Below are 25,959 nucleotides of genomic sequence, written 5' to 3'. Positions count from 1 at the left end.
TTTGGAAATTGTAAACTTGAAAAGTGTGGGCCCTGACGTGTATGTTGAATTTAAGCCGTTTTATGATTACCCGATGTACTGGTTACGCGTTAAGTGACTTGTTAAACTTGAACGCTTCCGCATTATTGTATTCATGTTGCTCTCTTTAAAGTGTTAGTCCGGTTTCAAATTGAATAGATTTGCTTGAGTCCTGACGAGAGTTGGGCAGGCGTCCTCGGATACCCTTTGGTTCGCCTTAGGGAGATGTGGGGCGTCACACATTCCCTGTTGTAGGTGTGCAAAGTCTAAGTCTCAATTTTGCTGCTCTTTCTGTTTGCTTCAAAACTCACTATTTTCCAGTTGCCTTCAAATCAAAACTACTATGCTGCTGTTCCTTCCCTACAAAATTCTTGCCATCACTTTCATTGGTGCTCCCATTGCATTCTTGCCATTGCACCTTTTCACTGACTGCACATTTTGGAGAAGGATTGTTAACATTTGAATTCCCCTCTCTTTCATACTTTTCTGAAAGGGACAGTGCCGTCCACATTAGCATTTTCAGTTGGAGGGGTAGATATACTGGATTGATTTGCTGAATAATGCACTGATTGAGCCAAGGGAGGGTTAAGGGTAGCCATGGCCCCTCCTAAGTTTTGAAAATTTTAATTCAGTGTGTAAATATGTGTAAAATAAAGTTGGGCCTCCCCTAATTTTTTACAATTTTAGTTTATATTATGAGAGTTTATATGTGTTTGTGTGTATACATACATAAACACACACACTCACACACATATACATATTTATATGAATTAGCCACCTTTGAATTAATTTTTTCTTCAAAAAAGTTATTAGTTTTTATTACGCCAATTATTTAACTTTCAAAAAGTAAACATATAATTTGATGATCCATAGTAAATTGACCCCATTTGATATAATATAATAAAGAAACCTGAGTCATAATTATCAATGGGCTAAAACAAAAATAATTACTTTATTGGCCCATATACAAATGTACAACTTTGCCCAATTGATTAGACTTGTTCTCACTCTTCTTCTATCAATTGGAACTATAGAATAGGTATTTTCAATTCTGAAGATAAACAAGACAAAATTCTGAAACAAGACAGAAAATAATTTCTCAAATGATTGCCTAACTGAGTGCATAGAAAAGGAAGTTGTTGGAAAATTTGGCACTAATACAATCATATATGAATTTAGTTCTATGAAAGAATGTAAAGCTCAATTTTCTTTTAAGAAAAGTGGTTAAAATTTCAAGGTATGTTAACATAACTTTTATCTTTTTTTAATTGAAAATAGTTATATTTATATTCCATAGTTATATATACACACACAAATGACATATTGGAGCATCTTCTCGTAATGTGCAAGTTGGGTGGTTTGTGATGTTATAAGATGGAGACACTTGTGTTTTCCGGTAGAGGAAGGTGGGGTGGCTTTTCGAGCGCTTCACGACATTTATAGGGCATTTTCCTACAAGCTTTGGTGGAACTTTAGGTGTGGTGTGTCCTTGTGGGCTTCATTTTTGTAGGCCAAATATTGCCATGGACTCCACCCTTGTCAAGCTCGCATCTATTCTACGTGTTCTGTTATATGGAAATAGATGTTGGATGTTAGGGGGTTTGCTGAGTTATTTTTTTTCTAGAAAATTTAAAAGCCAAGATACAATTTTTGGTTTAATAACTGGGTTGGGTCAGATGCTTTACATCTTAGAGTTGGGTACAAGAAAGTTTATCTTTCTAGGATTTTATGGTGAATGGGGCATGGAATATACGGTTGTTATATCAAGTTCTTCCGGCTGATATTGTTCATAAAGTCTTGGCGATCCCAGTTCCGTGTAAGTCTTCGCCGGATGTTATGGTGTGGACTACTTCTACTTCTGGTAAATTCTCCTTGTCATCAGCGTACCATGAGTTACGGGAGGTGAAACATTCATCTTTTATGCTAAAACAATTCTGGCATTCGCAAGTTCCTCTGAAGGTGTCCTTTTTTATGTTACAGTTATGGAAGAGATGGTTGCCAATGGATGATGTATTATCTAAGTTCCAGCTGCACTTACCATCGAAGTGTTTTTGTTGTTCGAAGTCTCAATCTGAATCTACATCGCATGTGTTGATGGATGGGGACTTGGTTATGGCTGTTTGGGAATTTTCTTGGGTCTGTATGTGGAATTCTGTTAGGAAATTGGCTTAATTTCTTTTAGTCAATATCCTTATTTGGTGTGGAAAGTAACTAGTTTCCTACTAAGATTTTAGTTACTTGAAATAGTAGTCAAGTAAAGTCCTATTTGGTTTAGAATTAGATGTTACTTCATACTCTATATGAGTTTAGGAATTAGTATTGGTTTCCAATTGTTATTTGATTTTTTGGCCAAGTAATGTTATCTATAATAGGTAGATTGGCATACTACAAAGACACAAGAAAGCAGTGAGAGAGTTATTAGTGGGTGAGAGGGTTATTATGACGGCCCCACCTCCCCCTGGGGCGTACCCTAGGGTTTAGCGGACCGCCTACTCAACTCTCGTCAGGACTCACTCATTTACGTCAAATAAAATAGGATGCAATCTCAATAATAAACAAAATAACAGTTCCCAGATTTGACACATACAACTACATTCATTTTTATCTCAACCATCTATACAATCCCAAATACATCAAAAGATTTAAGTTCTCAATACACTCAACTTTAATCGAGCGATTAGTGCGAGTACAATTACAAAATTCAAAAACAACTAGACTACGCTAGTATGTACCAATCCCATGCCTCGCTCGTATCCCTTGTAAGGAAAACAAATGGCGTGGAATAAGTTAAAAGTCCAGTGATGTTCCAAATAGCAAGTTGACCAGTATTTAAAATTGCAAGTATCACGTAGCAAAATAGCGAGCATAACAAGTGTATAAAAGTAGTATTAACACTTCAGGTAGCAAATCTCAAAATGAACGAGTGTAAAATTCTTTTCTTTTAAAACAAAACAATAACACGATAAGTACTAATCATTCGAAAGTATAAAGATACGGATGGCTCTCAGGAGCCAAATTCCATTGCATCACCAGAGTTTGATTAAGTATTAGTTGACACTCCGTCAACTTTCAAATAAAGTAACTAGTCCAGTAGTATACCACTTAACTCCAATCTCTGTCCACCAACCAAACCCCTTATCGGGCCCGAACTCCACGATAAACACTGGTGGTAATACTCGAGTATACCCATTAGTCAAGGAGATAACACTCCACTCGACAACACTAAATACCCATAGTTCGTTATCTAATCGACCAAACTCTTGCTGGCTCGACTTGATTAACTAGCCAGTAGGGTTTGGTTCCCTAAGAATTCGATGAGATAACATCTCGAATCGACTGAATCAAGATAAAAGTACGGAGACGGGAATGAGAGCAACCTCCCACTCACATTGAGTGTGGTACATGCTGCCGCTCAGCACTTACAAGTCAAGTACAAGTATATCAAGTCAATTGCAACAATAAGCAAGTATATATATCATATTAGGGCAAGTCCGATAAAGTACACTCTTGTTCGATCAAACAAATTATATATCATTAAATCACATTGGTCAAGTATTGAAAACAAGTGTCCAGTTCAATCAGGTATTTGGAAGCACTCACCAAAAGATGCGGTGCCTTTACGGGTTACGTTCGGGTATTACTCCGTGTGTGGAGTCCAAATCTGCGATAAAACATTGTTTAAGAGCTTTTGAAAGTAACTAAGGTTTGAAACTTAAACGTTTCGTTTAACGAGAATCAAGTAATTGAAACTCATTTAGAGAGTATTCGTAAAACTTATGCTCGCTCTTAAAATTTTGAAATTTTGAAGCAATTATACTTTGAAATACCATTTGAGTCGAAGGAATAGGAAAAACATATTTCTATTAGTCGTAAATTTCATTTTTCCAATGATACAAGTTTCGGCCGAATACTAACTTATATACCTTTATGAAAGAGAACTTGAATACCCTAGACGATTCAAGTAAGATTCGTTCCCCAATTCGTACTCAAGTCGTGAGTACCTCTACCTAACACTCGAGTGTAAATTTGGCCAGCACGCCCTTTATGTTTACCTATTTTCCAGCCATTTATGACTTCATTATTCTTTTTTCAATTCAGCCCCAAAACACATACAATTAATCTCATCACAATAGCCATTAAATAGGCTCAAAATCATCCACGTACAACACAACTATAATAATCCAATCGGAAATCAAGTTTTGAAGGCAAAAGACTAAATGGTAGATTCGACATCTTATAACATTTTGGTCACAACTAGAGTTACGTTTATCGAATTAGTGTGAACTTTATACCGTTTCGAATCTAAGACAAAGGATTACAACTTTCTTGAAGACAACTCAACCCAGTTCACAATTGATCTAGGTCGAAATTACAAATTATAGAACCAGAATGTCCTTGTCAGTACGGTTGTCAGTACTGAATTCAAATACAATAACTCAGGCTACACAATTCCGTTTGAGGTGTTTTTAGTTGTGTTGGAAAGCTGAACCATAGGACTAAAAGTTTCATGTTTTGGCCAAAGGCTGATTTGACACGAATCAAGGTGAAAAATGAAGCCAAATGTATGAAATCACAAAACTGTCCGCAACAATGAAGCTTTTGGCGGTCAGGGGTATTTCGGACATTTCACATGTTACAGTGCTCGGATTGAACTGAAATTTTATAGGCAACTATAAAACACCATTTTCAATAATTTTTATGTTTTAACCTAAGCCTAATTCGGCCTCCATCATACACGAATAGAACTGGTCAGAACAGAACATTTCATCATCAAAGCTGGAAATTTCTCCTTAACACTAAACTAGCTTCTACAAATCATATACATGCCAAATCAAAGATGAAATAGCTTATATAAAATCTGGAAAATTATCGATAAAACTGAAATTTATCATCCCAACCCTAAAATTGCAAGAATCTCTATAAAATCAATCAAAATCAAGTTATCCAACAACTTAATCACAAAATTAAAGAACAAAAGGAGCTTCTAATGATTATACCTTCCAACACCTTGAAAACAAGCAAGCAAACCCTTTTCTTCTCAAAACACTCCACTCTTAGCTTGCTATCACCTTAGATGCAAAGTTAATCAAAATAAATTTTGGCAATTAAAAGAAATCTCTCAAGATTTGGTGAAGGAAATGAAAGGGAAAATGAACTTAGCTTGCTTGGTTTTGCTCCTCTTGAGGTTCGGCCAGCTTCAAGGGAAGAATGAAGAGGTTTTGTGCTCCCTATGGTTCGGTCAAGAGATAAGAAAAGAATGAAGTGCTGTGGTCAAATTTGCTTCTAAGACAAAGACTAAACTAGTCTTGGTCAAAGGTCCAATATCCAACCTTTCTTCCTTGCTTTTGTTTTTTCCTTCTTCTCTCTTGTTTTTTTTCCTCAAAACAGGCGGCCACTAGAAGGAAAATTTGAAGATGATTTGGTCAATTTTTGGTTTTAGTAAAGTTAAGTAAGACTTGGTCGAGTCCAACTTCCAACGGGTTCGCGACACTTGGTATTTCTAGAGTTTTCTCTTATTTCTTTTGGTAAAAAATTATGGCTAATTCAAGAGATATTTTAGAGTTAATTAACTAAAATAAAGTGAGGAGATTAAGGTAATAACGTCGTGTGGTGTACTCAATCGGTAACGAACGGTACACATCGGTTCAACCCGATTTTTCTTATTTCGCACGTACTAGGGTTTTTACTTACCATTCACTAACTTATTATTATTACTTCTAATCACACATTATTTTTTCATCTAAAACTCACTCTTAATCACCAAATTTAGTACACACTCCGTACCAATTACTCACACTTCACCAGGTGATCACACTACCAAAATGCACCAAAACACACCAAAAACCCTAGTATGCACAAAAAAATCCTAACTTATGCCATTCTTTTAGAAAAATCATAACTTGAGTTATAAATATCAAAAATTCATAAAACTTGGCCTATTAAAAACTAGATTTTAAATACTAATAATCTTTAGAAAACACCTCGAGAGATTCAGTTCATAAGTTTGTCCAAATTGAGCCATAAACTTCTACAACATTCCTATTGTAACTTGTGCAGGACAGAATTTTCAGCCAACTTTACCAATTTTCTGGAATTTCTAAGGATTGAATCAAACTCTGAATTTTATACAGTGGGAAGCGCTATGAGTCTAGTTTTAAATACAACAAACAGAACTCAATTCCGACTTTCCTGTACAAAGTTATAGCCAATTTCTCAAAAATACGCAGAGCCTCCTATGAAAATTTCAAGATTTTCTAATAATTTGAGAATATGAAACTTTTCTTAACAAAATTCACTCTCTTGGCTCAAATTCGACCATTAAAGGAATAAAAAATCAAAAGTAAGTGAGTTCACATAAGGGTTATAAAGACACATAAAATTTCGGGGTCTCACACTCTCTCCCCCTTAAAAGAATTTCGTCCTCGAAATTCTAACCTTTGCTCGCACAAAACTTGATGCTATGGAATTTTCCTCCAATTCTCAAGTGGCTTTCTCTTACTCATTGTACTACCACAAACTTACCTAGAGAGAAAATCTTACCACATAAAGGCTACGCTAATATACTAAGGAAGTTTAACAAAGATATCAAATTGTGTAGGGTAATATAGACTTAAGAATTAACTACAAAACTTAGTTACTACTTCTACTAGATTTTAAAATCAAACATAGTACACCGGCAATATGCTATCTTCTCTAATCGAACTGCCTTCCTTTATTATTAACCACAAATGGAGAATTCTTGTTCAAATCCTTTTTCTCAAAATCTCTATACCTAATCTGAAAACTCTCAATCTTGGCACAATAATAACCCAAATCAAGTTCCTATGCAGTATCATAGAATGGTAGAAAATAGAAAAGATAGTCAAAAAAAAGTTAAAACGAGTTCAAAAGAAATTCATGTATAACCGTAATCAAATCGCAATAAAATCATAGAAACACGAAATAAGAGTACGTAGGTATAGAACAAATAAAACAATTATAATACTAGCGCCTTAACGTTTGCAAAGATCACAAATCTAACTATCATATACTAAAACTCTAACCAGACGTACACGAGATTAATCCATGACAACACTCACTGATCCATTTTCCTTAATCAGTTTAATTTCAAATCCATTACTAGAACCTTTCACACCTTGAATTTTACCATCCAACTTTATCTCAAGTTCTCTAGTACTCTCTACTTTTGGTACTGAGATACAAGAATCTGAAACTAGGAGAATTCACATCTCAGGCCGTACGCTCCCAAGTGCAAATCTTCTAAGTTTAAGATTCCTACCTGGCATACATATCTATCTACCTGAAGTATCATGATAAAAGTTTTATGCCTATACCTTTCATAATTCACAACTTACGCTCATGAAGAGCACAAAGTCCTTTATACGTATTCATATAATTGGGACCATATCACCACTTGGCCCAAGCTCACCCCGTGCAAAGACCACGCGAAACAGCTCTGATACCATCTGTGACGGCCCCACCTCCCCCTGGGGCGTACCCTAGGGTTTAGTGGATCGCTTGCCCAACTCTCGCCAGGACTCACTCACTCACATCGAATAAAATAGGATGCAACCTCAATAATAAACGAAATAACAGTTCCTAGATTTGGCACATACAATTACATTCATTTCTATCTCAACCACCCATACAATCCCAAATACATCAAAAGATTTAAGTTCTCAATACATTCAACTCTAATCGAGCGACTAGTGCGAGTACAATTACAAATTTCAAAAATAACTAGACTACGTTAGTCTGTACCAGTCTCACGCCTTGTTCGAACCCCCTGTAAGGAAAACAAATGGCATGAAATGAGCTAAAAGCCCAGTGATGTTCCAAATAGCAAGTTGACTATTATTTAAAATTACAAGTATCACGTAGCAAAATAGCGAGTATAACAAGTGTATAAAAGTAGCATTAACACTTTAGGTAGCAAATCTCAAAATGAACGAGTGTAAAATTCTTTTCTTTTAAAACGAAACAATAACACGATAAGTACTAATCATTCCAAAGTATACGGATACGGATGGCTCTCGGGAGCCAAATTCCATTGTATCACCAGAGCTTGATTAAGTATTAGTTGACACTCCGTCAACTTTCAAGTAAAGTAATCAGTCCAGTAGTACACCACTTAACTCTAATCTCCGTCCACCAACCAAACCCCTTATCGGACCCAAACTCCACGATAAACACTGGTGGTAATACTCGAGTATACCCATTAGTCGAGGAGATAACACTCCACTCAACAACACTAGATACCCATGGTTCATTATCTAATCGACCAAACCCTTGCTGGCTCGACTCGATTAACTAGCGAGTGGGGTTTAGGTCCCTAAGAATTCGATAAGATAACATCTCTAATCGACTGAATCAAAATAAAAGTACGGAGACGGGAATGAGAGGCACCTCCCACTCACATTAAGTGTGGTACATGCTGCCGCTCAGCACTTACAAATGAAGTACAAGTATATCAAGTCAATTGCAACAATAAGCAAGTATATATCATATTAGGGCAAGTGCAATAAAGTACACTCTTGCCCGATCAAACAAATTATATATCATTAAATCACATTGGTCAAATATTGAAAACAAGTGTCCAGTTCAATTAGGTATTTGGAAGCACTCACCAAAAGATGCGGTGCCTTTATGGGTTACGTTCGGGTATTACGCCGTGTGTGGAGTCCAAATCTGCGATAAAACATTGTTTAAGAGCTTTTGAAAGTAACTAAGATTCGAAACTTAAACGTTTCGTTTAACGAGAATCAAGTAATTGAAACTCATTTAGAGAGTATTCGTAAAACTTATGCTCGCTTTTAAAACTTTGAAATTTTGAAACAATTATACATTGAAATACCATTTGAGTCAAAAGAATAGGGAAAACGTATTTCTATTAGTCGTAAATTTCATTTTTTCAAGGATATAAGTTTTGGCCGAATACTAACTTATATACCTCTATGAAAGAGAACTTGAATACCCTAGACGATTCAAGTAAGATTCGTTCCCAAATTCGTACTCAAGTCGCGAGTACATCTACCTAATCCTCGAGTGTAAATTTGGGCAGTGCGTCCTTTGTGTTTACCTATTTTCCAGCCATTTATAGCTTCATTATTCTTTTCTCAATTCAGCCCCAAAAAACATACAATTAATCTCATCACAATAGCCATTTAATAGGCTCAAAATCATCCACGTACAATACAAGTATAATAATCCAATCAGAAATCAAGTTTTGAAGGCAAAAGACTAAATGGTAGATTCGACATCTTATAACATTTTGGTCACAACTAGAGTTATGTTTATCAAATTAGTGTGAACTTTATACCGTTTCGAATCTAAGACAAAGGATTACAACTTTCTTGAAGACAACTCAACCCAGTTTACAATTGATCTAGGTCAAAATTATAGATTACAGAACCAGAATGTCCTTGTCAGTACGATTATCAGTACTGAATTCAAATGACAATAACTCAGGCTACACAATTCCGTTTGAGGTGTTTTTAGTTGCGTTGGAAAGCTGAACCATAGGAGTAAAATTTTCATGTTTTGGCCAAAGGCTGATTTGATACGGATCAAGGTGAAAAATGAAGCCAAATGTATGAAATCACAAAACTGTCCGCAACAATGAAGCTTTTGGCGGTCAAGGGTATTTCGGGCATTTCACATGTTACAGTGCTCGGATCGAGCTGAAATTTTGTAGGCAACTATAAAACACCATTTCCAACAATTTTTATGTTTTAGCCTAAGCCTAATTCAGCCTTCATCATACACGAATAGAACTGGTCAGAACAGAGCATTTCATCATTAAAGCTGGAAATTTCTTCTTAGCACTAAACTAGCTTCTACAAATCATATACATGCCAAATCAAAGATGAAATAGCTTATATAAAATCTGTAAAAGTATTGATAAAACTGAAATTTGTTATCCCAACCCTAAAATTGCAAGAAACTCCATAAAATCAATCAAAATCAAGTTATTCAACAACTTAATCACAAAATTAAAGAACAAAAGGAGCTTCTAATGATTATACCTTCCAACACCTTGAAAACAAGAAAGCAAACCCTTTTCTTCTCAAAACACTCCACTCTTAGCTTGCTATCACCTTAGATGCAAAGTTAATCGGAATAAATTTTGGTAATTAAAAGAAATCTCTCAAGATTTGGTGAAGGAAATAAAAGGGAAAATGAACTTAGCTTGCTTGGTTTTGCTCCTCTTGAGGTTTGGCCAGCTTCAAGGGAAGAATGAAGAGGTTTTGTACTCCCTATGGTTCGGTCAAGAGATAAGAAAAGAATGAAGTGCTGTGGTCAAATTTGCTTCTAAGACAAAGACTAAACTAGTCTTGGTCAAAGGTCTAATATCCAACCTTTCTTCCTTGCTTTTGTTTTTTCCTTCTTCTCTCTTGTTTTTTATTCCTCAAAACAGCCAGCCACTAGAAGGAAAATATGAAGATGATTTGGTCAATTGTTGGTTTTGGTAAAGTTAAGTAAGACTTGGTCAAGTCCAACTTCCAACGGGTTCTCGACACTTGGCTTTTCTAGAGTTTTCTTTTATTTCTTTTGGTAAAAAATTATGGCTAATTCAAGAGATATTTTAGAGTTAATTAACTGAAATAAAGTGAGGAGATTAAGATAATAAAGTCGTGTGCAAGTGGTGCACTCAATCGATAATGAACGGTACACATCGGTTCAACTCGATTTTCCTTATTTCGCACGTACTAGGGTTTTTACTTACCATTTACTAACTTATTATTATTACTTCTAATCACACATTATTTTCTCATCTAAAACTCGCTCTTAATCACCAAATTTAGTACACACTCCGTACCAATTACTCACACTTCACCAAGTGATAACACTACCAAAATGCACCAAAACACACCAAAAACCCTAGTATGCACAAAAAAAACCCTAACTTATGTCATTCCTTTAGAAAAATCATAACTTGAGTTATAAATATCAAAAAATCATAAAACTTGACCTATTAAAAACTAGACTTCAAATACTAATAATCTTTAGAAGACATCTCAAAGAGATTCAGTTCATAAGTTGGTCCAAATTGAGTCATAAGCTACTATAACATTCCTATTGTAACTTGTGCAGGACAGAATTTTCAGCCAAGTTTACCAATTTTCTGAAATTTCTAGGGATTCAATCAAACTCTGAATTTGATACAGTAGGAAGCCCTATGAGTCTAGTTTTAAATACAACAAATGGAACTCAATTCCGATTTTCCTGTACGAAATTATAGCCAATTTCTCAAAACTGCGCAGAGCCTCCTGCGAAAATTTCAAGATTTTCTAACAACTTGAGAATATGAAACTTTTCTTAACAAAATTCACTCTCTTGGCTCAAATTCGACCATTAAAGGAATCAAAAATCAAAGGTAAGTGAGTTTACATAAGGGTTATAAAGACACGTAAAATTTCGGGGTCTCACAGTTATACAAGAGTTGGGGCTTGGGAATCAAGTTGTAATCTTGTGATGTTTTTCTCTCATAGTAAGAATAAGTTTTTCTCTCCGTGGACATAGGCTTGGTGATTAAGCCGAACCACGTTAATTCTTGTGCATTGCTCATTGTTCATGCGAGATATTATTTTTTATTAAATTGTTGGTCTTTTCCTTTTCAAATAATTAGCAGGATACCCTAACAAGTGGTATCAGAGCTCCGTTAGGGTTTTGGTTAATTATTTGAAATTGAGTGGGTGGTGGTATACCATGGGGTTTGGAACTATACAATTTCCAATTCAACCGTTTAATGGAACTACAACTTTCACTCCTTGGCAAAAAAGAGTGAAGGATGTTCTAGTTCAACAAGGTTTGGCAAAAGCGCTGAATGGAAAGAACAAGAAGCCAGAGGGCATGAAAGATGATGAGTTTGAGGAGTTGGATGCAAGGTGTGCGAGCACGATTCAGCTCTATGTGATGGACAACATCATAAATAATGTGATAGATGAGGAAGATTCTGCAGCAGACTTTTGGAAAAAATTGGAAATGCTTTATCTGGCTAAAAGTTTATCCAATAAGTTGCATCTAAAGCAGCAACTTTATGCACTAAAGATGGTGAAGGGTGGCAGTCTCATGGATCACATGAATATGTTCAACGGAATTTTGGATCAACTCCAAAAGGTTGGCATAGATATTGAGGAAGAACATAAGGCCCTTTTACTTCTTACCTCAGTCTCTGATTCTTACGAAAGTGTTGTGACGACCCTGTTGTATGGGAAGGATACTTTAGAGTTCGAGAATGTGTAGTCTTCTTTGTTGGATCATGAAAAATAAAGGAAGGCAAACCAAGATATGATACAAGAAGCTGCGTTAATTACTCAAGGTGAGAATAAAAGAAGAAAACAATTTGGTGGTGAATCTAAGGCAGGTGGTTCAAAGGCCAGGAGAAATGGTGGAGTCCAGTGTTTTGGTTGTCATGAGTTTAGCCATATCAAAAGATATTGCCCTCATCAAAAGAAAAATGATAACAATGACTATGATGGTGTTGCTGGATATGCATCGGGTGGAGATATTCTCACAATCTCCAAAGGTAATAATACTTCTTCTCGTGATGGTTGGATTATAGATTCTGGATATGTTTCACATGTTTGCTCCAGGTTAGACTATTTTGATACTCTCCAAAGAAAGAAGACATGTTTTATGTCCTTGGGTGATAGATCTACTTGTCAAGTCAAAGGTGTTGGAGTGGTGAAAATCCAAATGTTGAATAGAGAGATCCGTTCTTTAGGTGGTGTGGCTTATTTCCCAAAGTTACGAAGGAATCTAATTTCTTTAAGCCAGTTAGATTCCGAGGGCTACCATTTTTCCGCTGCAGGTGGAGTCTTGAAAATCACACATGGCGAGACGGTCTTATTGATGGGGAAGAAGTATGGTAATTTGTACCATTTGAATATCTCAATGGATTGGGAGCGGAAGGGGATCCAGGAATACTCTCAAATTACAAATGGTGGTGAGAGAAAAAGTCCTGCTATGGGAGAGGGTGAATTGAGACCTCTCTCGTGAGTCAACTAGATGTTGGACTCGGTTAGCTACACATGTTCATTTGCCGATTGAATCAGCGGAAAACAAGACCGTCTTGATTCGGGTGTGTAGTTAGGCACCAAGGTATTTGGTGGAAAAAAGCAAATGGAGTTTTTTAGATGGTTTGCTATGTTTGCTAAAAGAAATATTCGCCAAGGTGGAGATTTGTTAGGAAATTGGTTAATTTCTTTTAGTTAAGATCCTTATTTGGTGTGGAAAGTAACTAGTTTCCTACTTAGATTTTAGTTACTTGAAGTAGTAGTCAAGTAAAGTCCTATTTGGTTTAGAATTAGATGTTATTTCCTACTCTATATGAGTTTAGGAATTAGTATTGGTTTCTAATTGTTATTTGGTTTTTTGGCTAAGTAATGTTATCTATAAATAGGTAGATTGGCATACTACAAAGACACAAGAAAGAAGTGAGAGAGTTCTTAGTGGGTGAGAGGGTTATACAAGAGTGGGGGCTTGAGAATCAAGTTATAATCTTGTGATGTTTTTCTCTTATAGTAAGAACAAGTTTTTCTCTCCGTGAACGTAGGCTTGGTGATTAAGCCGAACCACATTAATTCTTGTGCGTTGCTCATTGTTCATGCGAGATATTGTTTTCTATTAAATTGTTGGTCTTTTTTTTCTTTTCAAATAATTGGCCTAATACCCTAACAAATTCATCATACTGGAGGTTGCTAAGGGTGTGTTTGGCCAGTTGGTGGTACAAACCTGCAAAGACTGCCAGAATGAAGTTATACTCCTCCTGTTACCTATCTTTGTATGCTGGAATTTGTGGAAAGCAAGAAATGTAGCAAGTTTCCAAGGTGTTCTTGTTGATTTCCGTGCTGTCTGCAGAGCCATTTTTATTGATATACGGGATGTGTACTAGGTTAAGTTTAGGGAATTTCAGACAGTGGAGTCATGGCTTCAATTTTTCGACTTGGCTGATAAGCGGGCTGATGTATATGTAACAAGGCTCATGCATTGGGAAGCTCCGCCCTTGAGAATGTGTAAATTTAATATTGATGGCTGTTCGAAAGGAAACCCATGATCGAATGGTGGAGGGGGAATTCTTTGGGAATCTTTGGGGAACTTAATTTTTGCATTTTCTGGATTTTTTGGCTTCGGATCTAGTTTACGCGCTGAAGCTAAAGCCTTGTTGTTAGGGATGCAGTTATGTGTGCAAAAAGGCTGTAACCAGATTGTTATTGAATCAGATTCCATGGTCTTGGTTCAGATTCCTATATATATATATATATATATATAAAGGAGTTGTTGAATGACTCTTGGGTAATTTTCATCTAACATTTGTAAGGGCGTTTTGGTAATGGTAAAAATATAACAGTATTGATTAAGCAAAATGCACAAGTTTCTGTTGCCTAATTTCGCATGGTTTACCTACTGTACCCTTTAGTGGCTAATGGTTTGGCTACTTTGCCATTGATTTAGCAAAGTGGGTAGAAAAGCGCGAAATTAACTCCCCTCAAGTATGTTTAGCTAAATTGATTATGCAAATTAAATGCATATAAGATAATATTGGTGCAGTAAGGCTAAAAATGAATGCTTGAATTGTAACTGTAGAAAGTTTCATCTTCTTCATTATTAAAGCTCAAGAACCATTAATTCAACTCTTGCAACAAATGGCACTTATTTGAATTAGTAATTGTAGCACATTGATGAGGCCATTAAAGTGTGAGAGGTAAAGAATCATTTGGGATAAATGTCAAAATGAATGCTTGAATTGTAACTGTAGAAAGCTTCGTCTTCTTCATCATTAAAGCTCAAGAACCATTAATTCATCTTGCAACAAATAGCACTTATTTGAATTAGTAATTGTAGCACATTGATGAGGCCATTAAAGTGTGAGAGGTAAAGAATCATTTGGAATAAATGTTACAAGAGGAACGCAGGACCTCCCATTTTCTTCAACATTTGCTCATCAATTTGTAACGTAGGTTACAATAATGGCTATTGTTAAGGTACAAAATTGTGGATTAAGAAGCTTTGCACAATACCAAAGTTGGGTTTGTAGAGGTATGCTCTATTTTGCTCTTGCTTTCTGGTCTATGAGTTGCATAGCTTCCATTCTACAAAATCTTGAATAAGCCTTTGTGCTTGCTATTGCAAGCGGGCGAAGTGTGGAGAGATTTTGCTCTTAGATTGCACTTTACTACTGAAGGTACAAGGTAACTCTATATTCCCACTTGATGCATGTCATTTATTGATTAAATATGATTACAATTATACTTGATCCATTTGAATCATGTGCTTAAATGAACAAGTGTGTGAATGATTGTTCCACTTTGAAAATTATCCTGTAGTTGATGCAATTTATTGGTTCAATAGTTAAGTGACTGAGTTGTTGTGTGTGGATAGAAATTGCCATTTGAATAGATAAATGGCTATATTTACATGCTTTGTTATTTTTGTATTGAATTTCGTAGACCTGATAATTGTTTGATACAAGTTAGTGTTTGTAATGAGGAAAATTAATTTGCTCTCTAATTATTTGTAGATGCATGTATTGATCGAAATAATGGTTCTTAGTTGTAGTAGTCAAGCAAACAAATGCTATATATAAATTTTCTATGTTTAAGTTTAGGGCTTGTGGGTTGAAATTTAGGATGGATCAAACAAACAATATTGAAAAACTTAATGCTAAAAAGCAATTTGGGAATCAAAAGGCAAGAAAAAGATATGTATTGTTATCAGTAGAAGAAAAAGATAAAGTACGATTAGAACAACAGAAAATAAGCGTAAAGCACTAAAAATTCATGTTCATTTTGTTAAAACTATTAAACAAAACAATGGTGAGTATTCCTGATTGAACAACCTAATTTTGTTTGAAAGATTAAACTTAGGGGAAAATGATACATATGATAACACCATGAGTTTCCATTTGTATTAGACATAGAAAAGGAAAGTAGGGAACCGTGCCGTTATTGCTCAAGAAAAGAATCTAGCCAAGCACCAGAAAAATGTAATGCTAATTATGACAATAGAAAGCTTAAGGAACATATAAGTGTGTTCCACTTGATATCAAATTATCAAACACTGTTAAGTTATTTGACCACACCACAGGTATCAATCCCCACGCTTCGCGTGGGACTTCCCTCTAGTTTAAAACATACTTATCAGTGCCCCTGGTCTATATGTAGTGAGGTGGAGCAAATTCTTGACATTTCTCATGGGGTAGCCTTGATCCAACATTGCTTACGTGAAGCAAACAAGGTTGCGGATATTTTGGCGAATCAAGGTTATGCTAATTCTGAATCTTTGGTTTGTGTTTACATCGATTTGCAGATTTACCAAAGATGGCTAGGGGCAAATCTCGACTAGATAAATTAGCTTTTCCGTCGGTCAGAAGATCGAAAGTTAAATGAATGGTTCTTCATCCTTTCATATATTATCTGGTATTTCTGAGATTAGGTTTATCCCCTCTTGTACGGTTTTAATAGAATAAAATTTTGAGCTGGCATCCCAAACCCGTATATGAGATTTGCCAAAAAAAAAAAAAAAGATATTTAACCAAAAGGTTATTTCTTGTCTTAATTTTCATTATAACTATATGCTGCATATTTATGAAATAGACTTATCTTTATAATTAAAATTAATATTTGATGTTTTTAGATGTCATATATTTAAATAGATAAAAATTATTTTGAGCGTAACATATTAAAATAATTTTGTTGGAAAAAATTTGGCCCCCAAGAAAAAAATCCTTGCTTCGTTATTGGCTGACAGGATGCTTAATATGATTAGGAGACCTGACTTGGCAATGGAACCGAGTGAAAAGGAACTGGAGCAGAGGAAGGAAAACGTTGAACATCACTGGAAGTTATCTTCTTTGGCTGTGACTTGGTTAAGATTACAAGTATGCGCTGTTCCGGATGCAGGGGATTACATTTCTGGCAAAATCTAAGGACCTTCGTTCAAGTAGCAACAGGGATCTACAACATGTTCATGGTAGAAAGTAGAGGTGTCAAAATGGGTGACTTGGGCGGGTTTGAATTGGGTAAAATAGGTAATAGGTATAAGTGAGTCAACTAATTTATATCCATTTAATTAGATGGGTATAAATAGGTAAGTTAAAAAATGAATTGGGTAACCCAATTACCCATTTATAATCCATTTATTTTAACTTTTATAAACTCATTTAAATTCATTTTTGCAAACTAAGTTATCAATTTATATCGCCTTTTGAACCCATCATTAGTTTTAAATATTTACTTATAATGTTCAATAAGCCTAATTATCAATTTTTTTCTTATCCGTACTTTATGTCGCAAAATTACATGCTATTTAATAATTGAATAATAAGAATATAAAAATTTGAACTAAGTACTATAAAAGCTAACATGAAAACTTAATTCAAAAATTTTGAACTCCTAACATTTTTTTTCATATATAAATTTGAAATTTCATTTTAGAAAGATAGGAAAAGAGGTTAAAAATCATCATAAATTGGTAATGTTGAAAAATGAGCAAGTTAACAAACTAAGAGAAAATAAAATGATAAGATAAAACGAACAAATAATGATAATAATGAAACTAAAGTAGTTAACATCATGACAAAATGAAAAATTTGAAAAAAAAAATGGGTAGGGGAAGAGAAGAGACTTGGGAAAAGACAATTCTAAATGGATTAATTAGGTTTCATGGGTTACCCAATAAATATTAAATGAGTATTATTGAGTAACTCATTTATACCCATATGCAAAAATTTAAGATACACATACCCATCTATTCGTGGACGGGTATGGGTAAATTTAATTAAATGAGTTGATTTGACACCTATAGTAGAAAGTTAACAAATTTACATATCGAAAGAACAATCCACAGTCAATTTCAAGACCAAAAGATACAAAGACTATTAACTGGGAATGAAACACTAATAGTGATCCCTACCAAGAAGCTAAACGTATCACATAAGAGTGGCTAAGCATTGTCGAATCTGTAATCATCAGACGAGATTCCATACATTAAAGAAAATACCGGTAAGTTAGGGTCTGTTTGGTTGGAAGTAAAATATTTTTCTTGGGAAAATATTTTCCGTGGAAGTAATTTTCCATGAAAATCATTTCCATTTCATCATTTTCAAGTGTTTGGTTAGCTTATTGAAAATATTTTCTTACTTCATTTTTCTGGTGTTTGTTTAACTTTTGAAATATTTTCACTTTTATCTCTATCTTTACTTTCTACACATTATAATTACATACTTCTTCCCATGCAAAATAAGAAAATTTATCTCATTGTTTAACTTTAAAAAATCTTGGAGAAATGTATACATGAATAAAATATCTCCTTAAGCAATAAACAAGTTGCTGGCCATATAGTGTCAAATATCAATCACATGCAATGCTTATTGTGACATATATCTTGCACCCTCACTGCTGAAAGTCTCTAGAAAAGAATGTTCCTATTATACATAATTAATTACTAGCATAGGATGAGCAGGATGAGGTTTTTTTTTTTTTTTTTTGAATATACTAGGGGGAGGATTGGGTTGGGTGGTACGGGGGAGGGAGTGTAAGGAAGAGGTCTTGGGTTTACACTAAAAAAAGAAAAAAAAAACATATGCATGCATTTCGGAAAACAACTTCAGTAAGTTTGGATGGGATGTTGTTTTCCATAAGATGAATGAAAATATTTTACATACGAAAATGTTTTCAGTAACTTTTGTGCAACCAAACACGAGAAATTAGAAAAATATTTTTCATTCCTGAAAAATATTTTCACCCGAAACAAACGGACCCTTAATGCATCCAACTTCCAATGGGCATAAAAATTTCCAAACAATTGTTGCAACAAAACTGTTAAGTAAGCACAAAAGTGATTGTCAATCAACACAAACAACATCGGATTGACATCTAATAAATACCATAGTGAATTGGCAAATCAAAATTAAATATGTCATAGTAAAGCTCTTCATAGTGCTATGATTAATATTTCCATTGCAAATTAATACATAAAAGACATGGAACAAGGCTCAGCAAAAGAAATTAGATAATCATAAATGGCACAACCGCAAATTAGATTTGCGGTTCATCATATACTTTTTTTAATGGGCATGATTCATCATATACAATCTTTAAACTCTCTGTCTCTCCTCTCTTTCAAAGTTTCAGGTTAACCATTTTCGAAGCTTGTTGTCCAATACGTAGCCACAAAGGAATTCAAAATCATTGCAGCTTTGAGGTATATTCAGCAAAAAACTACAAACCGTCAACATTAATCAGGATCTAGAGCATTACTCATCATCGGAGTCATAGTTTTTTATTGATAACAAAAAGAAAGAAGAAGAAGAAAGTAATAGACTTTGATTAGGCAAAGAATCATTTTTGCACACACAACAAGAAGAATAGGTTATGAGAAGTAGTAATCAAACAAAAGTTTCATTCCTTTTTCTCTAAATGGACAGCCTATTTCAATTAACTTGGGCATTATACAAAGAAGGGAAAAAGAATTTGCATTGCATACACAACATATCAATGCAAGACAGAGCACTTTCATTAGAGACGGTTCTCTCCTTTATTTTCAATGCATAAAACTCACAATTGAGTTCCCACCTCACAATCACCCTTGTTACCACAAGTGAGGCATAACAAGATTGAACAGTGAAGAAATGACAATTATTCTTACCATCAAGTGGATCGTGTTAATGCTTTAAGTAAAAGCCAAAACATTCCATGCAATTCATCCAATCCTTCTCAATTTAAGTTCAGTAGTTGGTTTTACTATATAGCATCCTCAAAATCAGTTATACGCAATTCCTCTAAACAAAAGCTATTAAAAAGCATGGTCAAAATTGAAAACCTCAAGAAATCAAAGTATGGATCAAACGCTAGCAAATTTTCAATATGCACAACAAAGTGACGAGCTTCACAACTACAAAAAATGAAACAAAAACAAAAATAGAATGAAGATCGACCATTAATGGAAAACGTATAAACAAACTGATAATGTGACAATTATCAAGAATGTCCCTGAATGGCAATTAGCCCTGGCTAAAACAAGAAGAAAACTGCCATCTTTGATGATTCCTAGAGAGATTGAACAAGAATTGTAAGAAAAACAAGAGCACAAAGTGATTCATTAAGTAGCACGTCGAAATTTGATAGTTTAGTTTTTTGAATTGTGATTTTAGGAGGCTGTTTTGCAATGGAGGTGAGAGATAAAGAAGAGAACAAGGGGAGGTTGTTAGGGTTTTTATTTTTCTTAGTTGTGATATTGGGAAAAAAAAAATTTCTCTTCTTTAATACTGTTTTTTGGAGGATTTTTATGTTAATGGGTTTTGATTATATAGATTCTGTTTCTCCACTTGGTTATTCGGTTGGCTATGTGGCTCTAAGGGTTTGAAGATTAATTTATTAAAGGACGCCGACACGATAAGCACACGAGATCCTCAGTGCCACTTTTCCAGTGGCAATTCAATGCCACTTCCATATTTATGCCAAGTGTCCTGTTTACTTAATTTGTTATGTGCTGTTTATTTAAATTTCTTCTACCATCACGTGATAAGTGGAATTGATACTAGATTTGGCACCGAATAATAACATAGAGGATCCCAACTGCACGACAAGGAGAAGTGGAATAGAAAGTGAAATAGGAGTTGGAATAGGAGATGTGTTCTCATGTCAAAGTATTAGAGTTGAAGAGAGAATCACACCAATCATCCCTCACATATTGCAAATGTGAAAATTTAGTCCTCATAACCAAAATGATCAGTTTTAGTTCCTAACAAATAAAAAAGGATCAATTTTAGTCCCTTTACACTTTTCCAAGCAATTTTTGGTCGAAATGTGTCATGCATACATCACGTGTGCAATTTTTAAAGGGTAAAAATTGTAGACTACTTTAAAGTTGATCAAAAAAATGTGAGGGACCATTACTCCTCAACCTCCTTCAACTCTTCCAAACCCTAAATCTAAGCTTTATCACCAATGGCAGAAGTATGAAAAATTTGCTCCGTCAGTAGTTTGAAAGGAAGGAAAAAAATGCTTGTATGGTGTTAATTAATTAGTAGGGGTGGGCACGGGTCGGGTACCCGTCCCATTCACCATTTAGCTAACTTGACCCGCACCTTGCAGGTCAGCCATTTTCTGACCCTTATCCGCCCCGCATATCAACGGATACTCTATAATTGGGTACCCGCTGAGATACAGTCGGGTTAACGGATACCTACCCCGCCCCATTTATCATTTAATTTTTTTAAAAAAATAATTTATACCAATTTAATTTTATATTTTACACATTCATCTAAAATTTAATAAATTTTTTTTCCACCAAAAAACAAACATGTGAAGAGAATATAAGATAAAGGAAAAAAATTAAAAGAATTCAAAATCAATAAAAGTTTGAAACAAGTAGCACAATTTTTAATATATATGTTCCACATTAATTAAACTTTTTTCTATAATATATAAGATCATGGCCTCTACAAATGAATCTTGTAAATAAACTATAGTCTCTCATATTTGTAATGCAATTTGTTCAATAAAATTACTTATTTAGTTCTAACTTATTATTTTATAGTGTGTGTACAAAAATAAAAATAAAAATAAAAAATATATATATATGTGCGGGGCAAATTGGGTACTCGCAAATTTTTAATTATGTGACCCTAACCCGCCCCGCATCTTAGCGGATACCCGACCCTCTTTTGACCCTATCAAATAATAAAAATCGAATATCCTAATTTTCGAATTGGATCGGATCGGATATGACAGGTTTTCGGGTTAGCGGATAATTTTGTCCACCCCTATTAATTAGCGTTAAATAGAGGGCTTTCCTCTTCATACGTGGAAAGGAAGAATTTGGAGGAAAAGAATTGCAACATCTGAGATATAAACAAGAACCCAGAAACCAAGATGCAGAACATCAAGCAAGAATCTTAGACCCCAAACTTTTTTCTTCCAAAAAAAAGGATAAAACAAAGAAAGGAGACCCCAATTAACTCTTGCCGCTAGCATCCTCCTATAGCTTATCCAATATCCAACAATAGCTTCTGAAGATCTCCCAAAGGCCACCAAATATTCAATATCATTAAAAAAAAAAAAAAAAAAACTTTCTCAATGTCTCCTTAGTTTCGTATGCTTTTTACTCTTTCCCCACCTTTGGTAGAACATCCACCATATCTATTATTATACATTATTGGACAAGGTGAAAATCTATCCATGAAGAGCAACTAAATTTTGAAATAGAAAATAGCCATTAAAAAGTAGTACTTCTCACTTGAAGTCTTCAGCATAAATTGTACCAATGAAAGTGTCTGAATGCCCCCAATTTCAGATCTGAAGATAAGAATCATCCTTGAAATAAGACGAACTAGCAGGAAAAAGTTAATTAAAAGAGTTAAAAGGAAAATCAAGATCTGGAGAGGGGTGTTTCTTGGATTCACTTCATCTCACTTCAATCTCCTTTCCTTTTATTCTCCTTGGGTTCAAACTCATTTTTTCTTCCCTCGACCTTCTCTTCATCCCTTCCTGGATCCGAATGGTCTAGAGACAAATACAATAATTGCTTGAAAGTTTTTTGATCGTGCATTTGATTTCTTTAGTCAAACTCCTTTTATTTTCATTTAATTAAGAGACCAAGTTGACCTGAACTTTTGAAGACTTTTTGAATATTATTATATGCAAGGTGTGATATGGCTATTTTCTGTTTAAGGGATCTACAATCTAGGTGGTGGATCAAATTCATGCAAGTATTTGTCTATATTTTTTGGTTAATATTGAAGTGATTTGCCTTTTTTACCTTTTAAAAGTTGGGTACGTAATGCGTGCGTGAAATAGTTCGGCCAAAAATTGCTTAGAAAAGTGCAAAAGACTAAAATGGATCCTTTTTTATTTGTTAGGGATCAAAAATTGATCATTTTTTTTTCTAAAGAATTAAATTTTTATATTTACAATAGACGACTAATCCAACTCTTCCTGAAGTAAACAGCCCTGGCCCACTAAAGGATAATGGAGCAAGTGTAGCCCACTACAGAGACACGTGGCATGTTTTTGATGGAATGTGGTCAAACCTTGCAAAATACGACAACCAATTTTTACTTTTTTTTTTTTTAACCTTTCCTTTCGTTGTTGATGAGAATTGACGGAATCATTTCAGTTTTGCACATGCAGTTCGATTCCTGGTGATGTGAGCCATGACTTCAGTTGCTTGTTACCAGGTCAAAATATTTAGTTTTCCTTTGGACTACTGTGGATTGATAGAAGTATAAATCCCAAGCCTTGGAGTACAAGGACAAAATACTCAAGACAAACTTGTTTCAAAAGCTAGGTAGACAGTCGAAAGGCTCTTACATAGGTTTGATTTCCATCTTCAATCAAATAATTTACGGAAGTCAAATCAGAGAAGAGGCGAGAAATGAAGAAACCAGACCTGGTTTTCATTCCTTCAGCAGGGATGGGCCACTTAGCATCAACTGTTGAGCTTGCAAAGCTTCTTATTGATCGTAATGAACACTTATCGATCACAGTTCTGATCATGAAGTTTCCCTTTGAAACAAAGGTGATTAGCAACACAGATTCTCAGGCAGAAGCTTCAGATTCTAGCATAAGGTTTGTTGAGCTCACAAAAGATGAGTCTGCTTCACAAACGGCATCTCCTAGTTTGTTTTTGTATCAGTTTATTGAAGATCATAAAAGCAGGGTGAGGGATGTCCTTGCTGAAATATCTAGTTCGGCCTCCTTTGATCTCGCTGGAATCGTCATAGACATGTTCTGCACCTCCATGATTGATGTAGCCAACGAATTTGGGGTTCCCTCCTATGTATTTTATACTTCTGGTGCTGCAATGCTTGGTCTTGTATTCCATTTGCAAAGTCTGAGAGATGATTTTAAAGAAGATGTCACTGATTTCGAGAATTCTAAAGTTGAATTAGCTGTCCCGACTTACATCAATCTTGTTCCAGTTAAAGTTTTGCCATCTGGACTGTTCGACAAGGAAGGAGGCAACATGTTCCTTAATCAGGCTAAAAGATACAGGGAGACCAAAGGAATCATAGTTAACACTTTTCTTGAGTTAGAATCCCATGCAATACAGGCTTTATCCAATGATAAAACCATCCCACCAGTGTATGCTGTAGGACCTGTATTGAATCTTAAGGGAAGCAATGGCCAAAATCAAGAAACTGAGATAATTATGAAATGGCTTGATCTTCAGCCTGACTGTTCTGTTGTTTTCCTTTGCTTTGGCAGCGAAGGTTGTTTTGATGGTGACCAAGTGAAGGAAATTGCCTATGCACTCGAGCGCAGCGGATATCCATTCCTGTGGTCATTGAGAAGGCCTCCACCTAAAGGAAAGTTTGAGTCTCCAGGTGAGTACGAGAACCCGGAAGAAGTCTTGCCAGATGGGTTCTTGCAGCGAACTGCAGAGGTCGGAAAAGTTATTGGATGGGCACCACAGGCTGCAGTTTTGTCCCATCCTGCTGTGGGAGGTTTTGTCTCGCATTGTGGTTGGAACTCAACACTGGAAAGCGTTTGGTACGGCGTTCCAATGGCAACATGGCCACTTCATGCTGAGCAGCAGCTGAATGCCTTCCAGATGCTGAAAGACTTTGGGATGGCTGTGGAGATCAAAATGGATTTCAAAAAAAAATTTCTCGAGCCAAGCACCGAGATTGTGGCTGCAGATGTGATTGAAAAGGCAATTAAACATCTGATGGATCCTGAGAATGAAATCAGAAAGAAGGTAAAGGGAATGAAAGAGAAGAGCAGGTTGGCACTCAATGAAGGTGGAGCATCCTCCGCTTCGTTGGGAAGTTTCCTAGATGATGTCATAGATTATATTCAATGACCGTTTACCCGATCTGACATCTGTCATTGGACCAAAGTCTATGAACTCTGCTATAATTAATAATATTTGCAAGTCTGTGTTCTCCGTTTGCTTCTTAGGCGTGCCGGATAATTTCTTCGGCACCATTCTAGTCTCTTTTTTTTTTTCACGGAAACGAAATTTGTTTAATTAAATCTAATCCCAGAACAGTACTCTAATCATTCTAGTCACGGCACCATTCTAGTCATTTACATGTTACTTTGTAGTTTGTAGCTCTAATACATATTTTAATTATGGGGAAGTGGACCACCGAGGAAAATAAAAACTGCAGACTGACAAGACTCCTGGGAGGAAGGACATAAGATTTTGCTCATGATACTCGACTTGCTTTCTGGAAACCTTTATGGTGGGACCTGCTTATGGTAGGAAGACGGAGGCGTTAAATTATTGTACAGCGCGTGAAGAGGAAATATACGAGAATTGTCTGCGGATGTAACTAAAAAATACACTGATTTTCGTATAAGTTGGGGCAGGAAGTGTTTTTGCATGTTAAAACTAGAGGCATTTATATATTTATAAATGTACCCATTACGACTGGAAAAATGTTGCAAATGCCTTGGACAAAAAATGTGCATAAAGAAGGTACCAAAATTTTAAAAAATATTAAATGATTATCGCACACGCGTGGGGGATAATAATTTGGAAGAAGGAAAAGTGGAGGTAAACGAAAGGATTCAAGCCTTCATTATATTTATATACATATATAAATTTAGTGACCAAGTGTTCAGCTTAAATATCCGGGAAAATGGTCCCATCACAATTGTTATGGTAAAAAAACTTATTATAATAGATTATAATAAATTTAGCAACCATTTGATTACCCGTTGGACTTATCCACTTGAATAGGATTATACGTAAAAATAAGGAAGTAAGTTTGTCATCTAAAATAGTAAGTTAACGTAATAAACTAGTAATTTTTGCAGCCCAAAACGTGAATTGAAAATATTACGAAACATACTTTTTAAAGAGATAAATTACAATTTTTATCCTCAATATACTTTTGAGGGAGTAAGTTTATTCGAAGTAATAGTATGTTTTTATACATAAATAATCATTTTTACTTATAACATAGTAAATTTCATTAATGACAAA

At 35.1% G+C, this 25,959-nt stretch overlaps 1 protein-coding gene across 1 annotated transcript; it reads left to right on the top strand.

Moving 5' to 3' along the window:
• Positions 1–23,299: 23,299 nt before the first annotated feature.
• LOC113690255 (anthocyanidin 3-O-glucosyltransferase 2-like) lies at positions 23,300–24,912 on the top strand. The gene has a single exon (XM_027208093.2). The coding sequence runs from the start codon at positions 23,398–23,400 to the stop codon at positions 24,826–24,828; it is 1,431 nt and encodes a 476-aa protein (XP_027063894.1). The 5' UTR covers positions 23,300–23,397; the 3' UTR covers positions 24,829–24,912.
• Positions 24,913–25,959: the final 1,047 nt, after the last annotated feature.

Source organism: Coffea arabica, chromosome 5c (assembly GCF_036785885.1).
Source record: "Coffea arabica cultivar ET-39 chromosome 5c, Coffea Arabica ET-39 HiFi, whole genome shotgun sequence".
In the NCBI taxonomy this organism is placed as follows: Eukaryota; Viridiplantae; Streptophyta; class Magnoliopsida; order Gentianales; family Rubiaceae; genus Coffea; species Coffea arabica.
The sequence above is the reverse complement of the archived record's forward strand: the minus strand, read 5'-3'. Positions and strand labels throughout refer to the sequence as shown.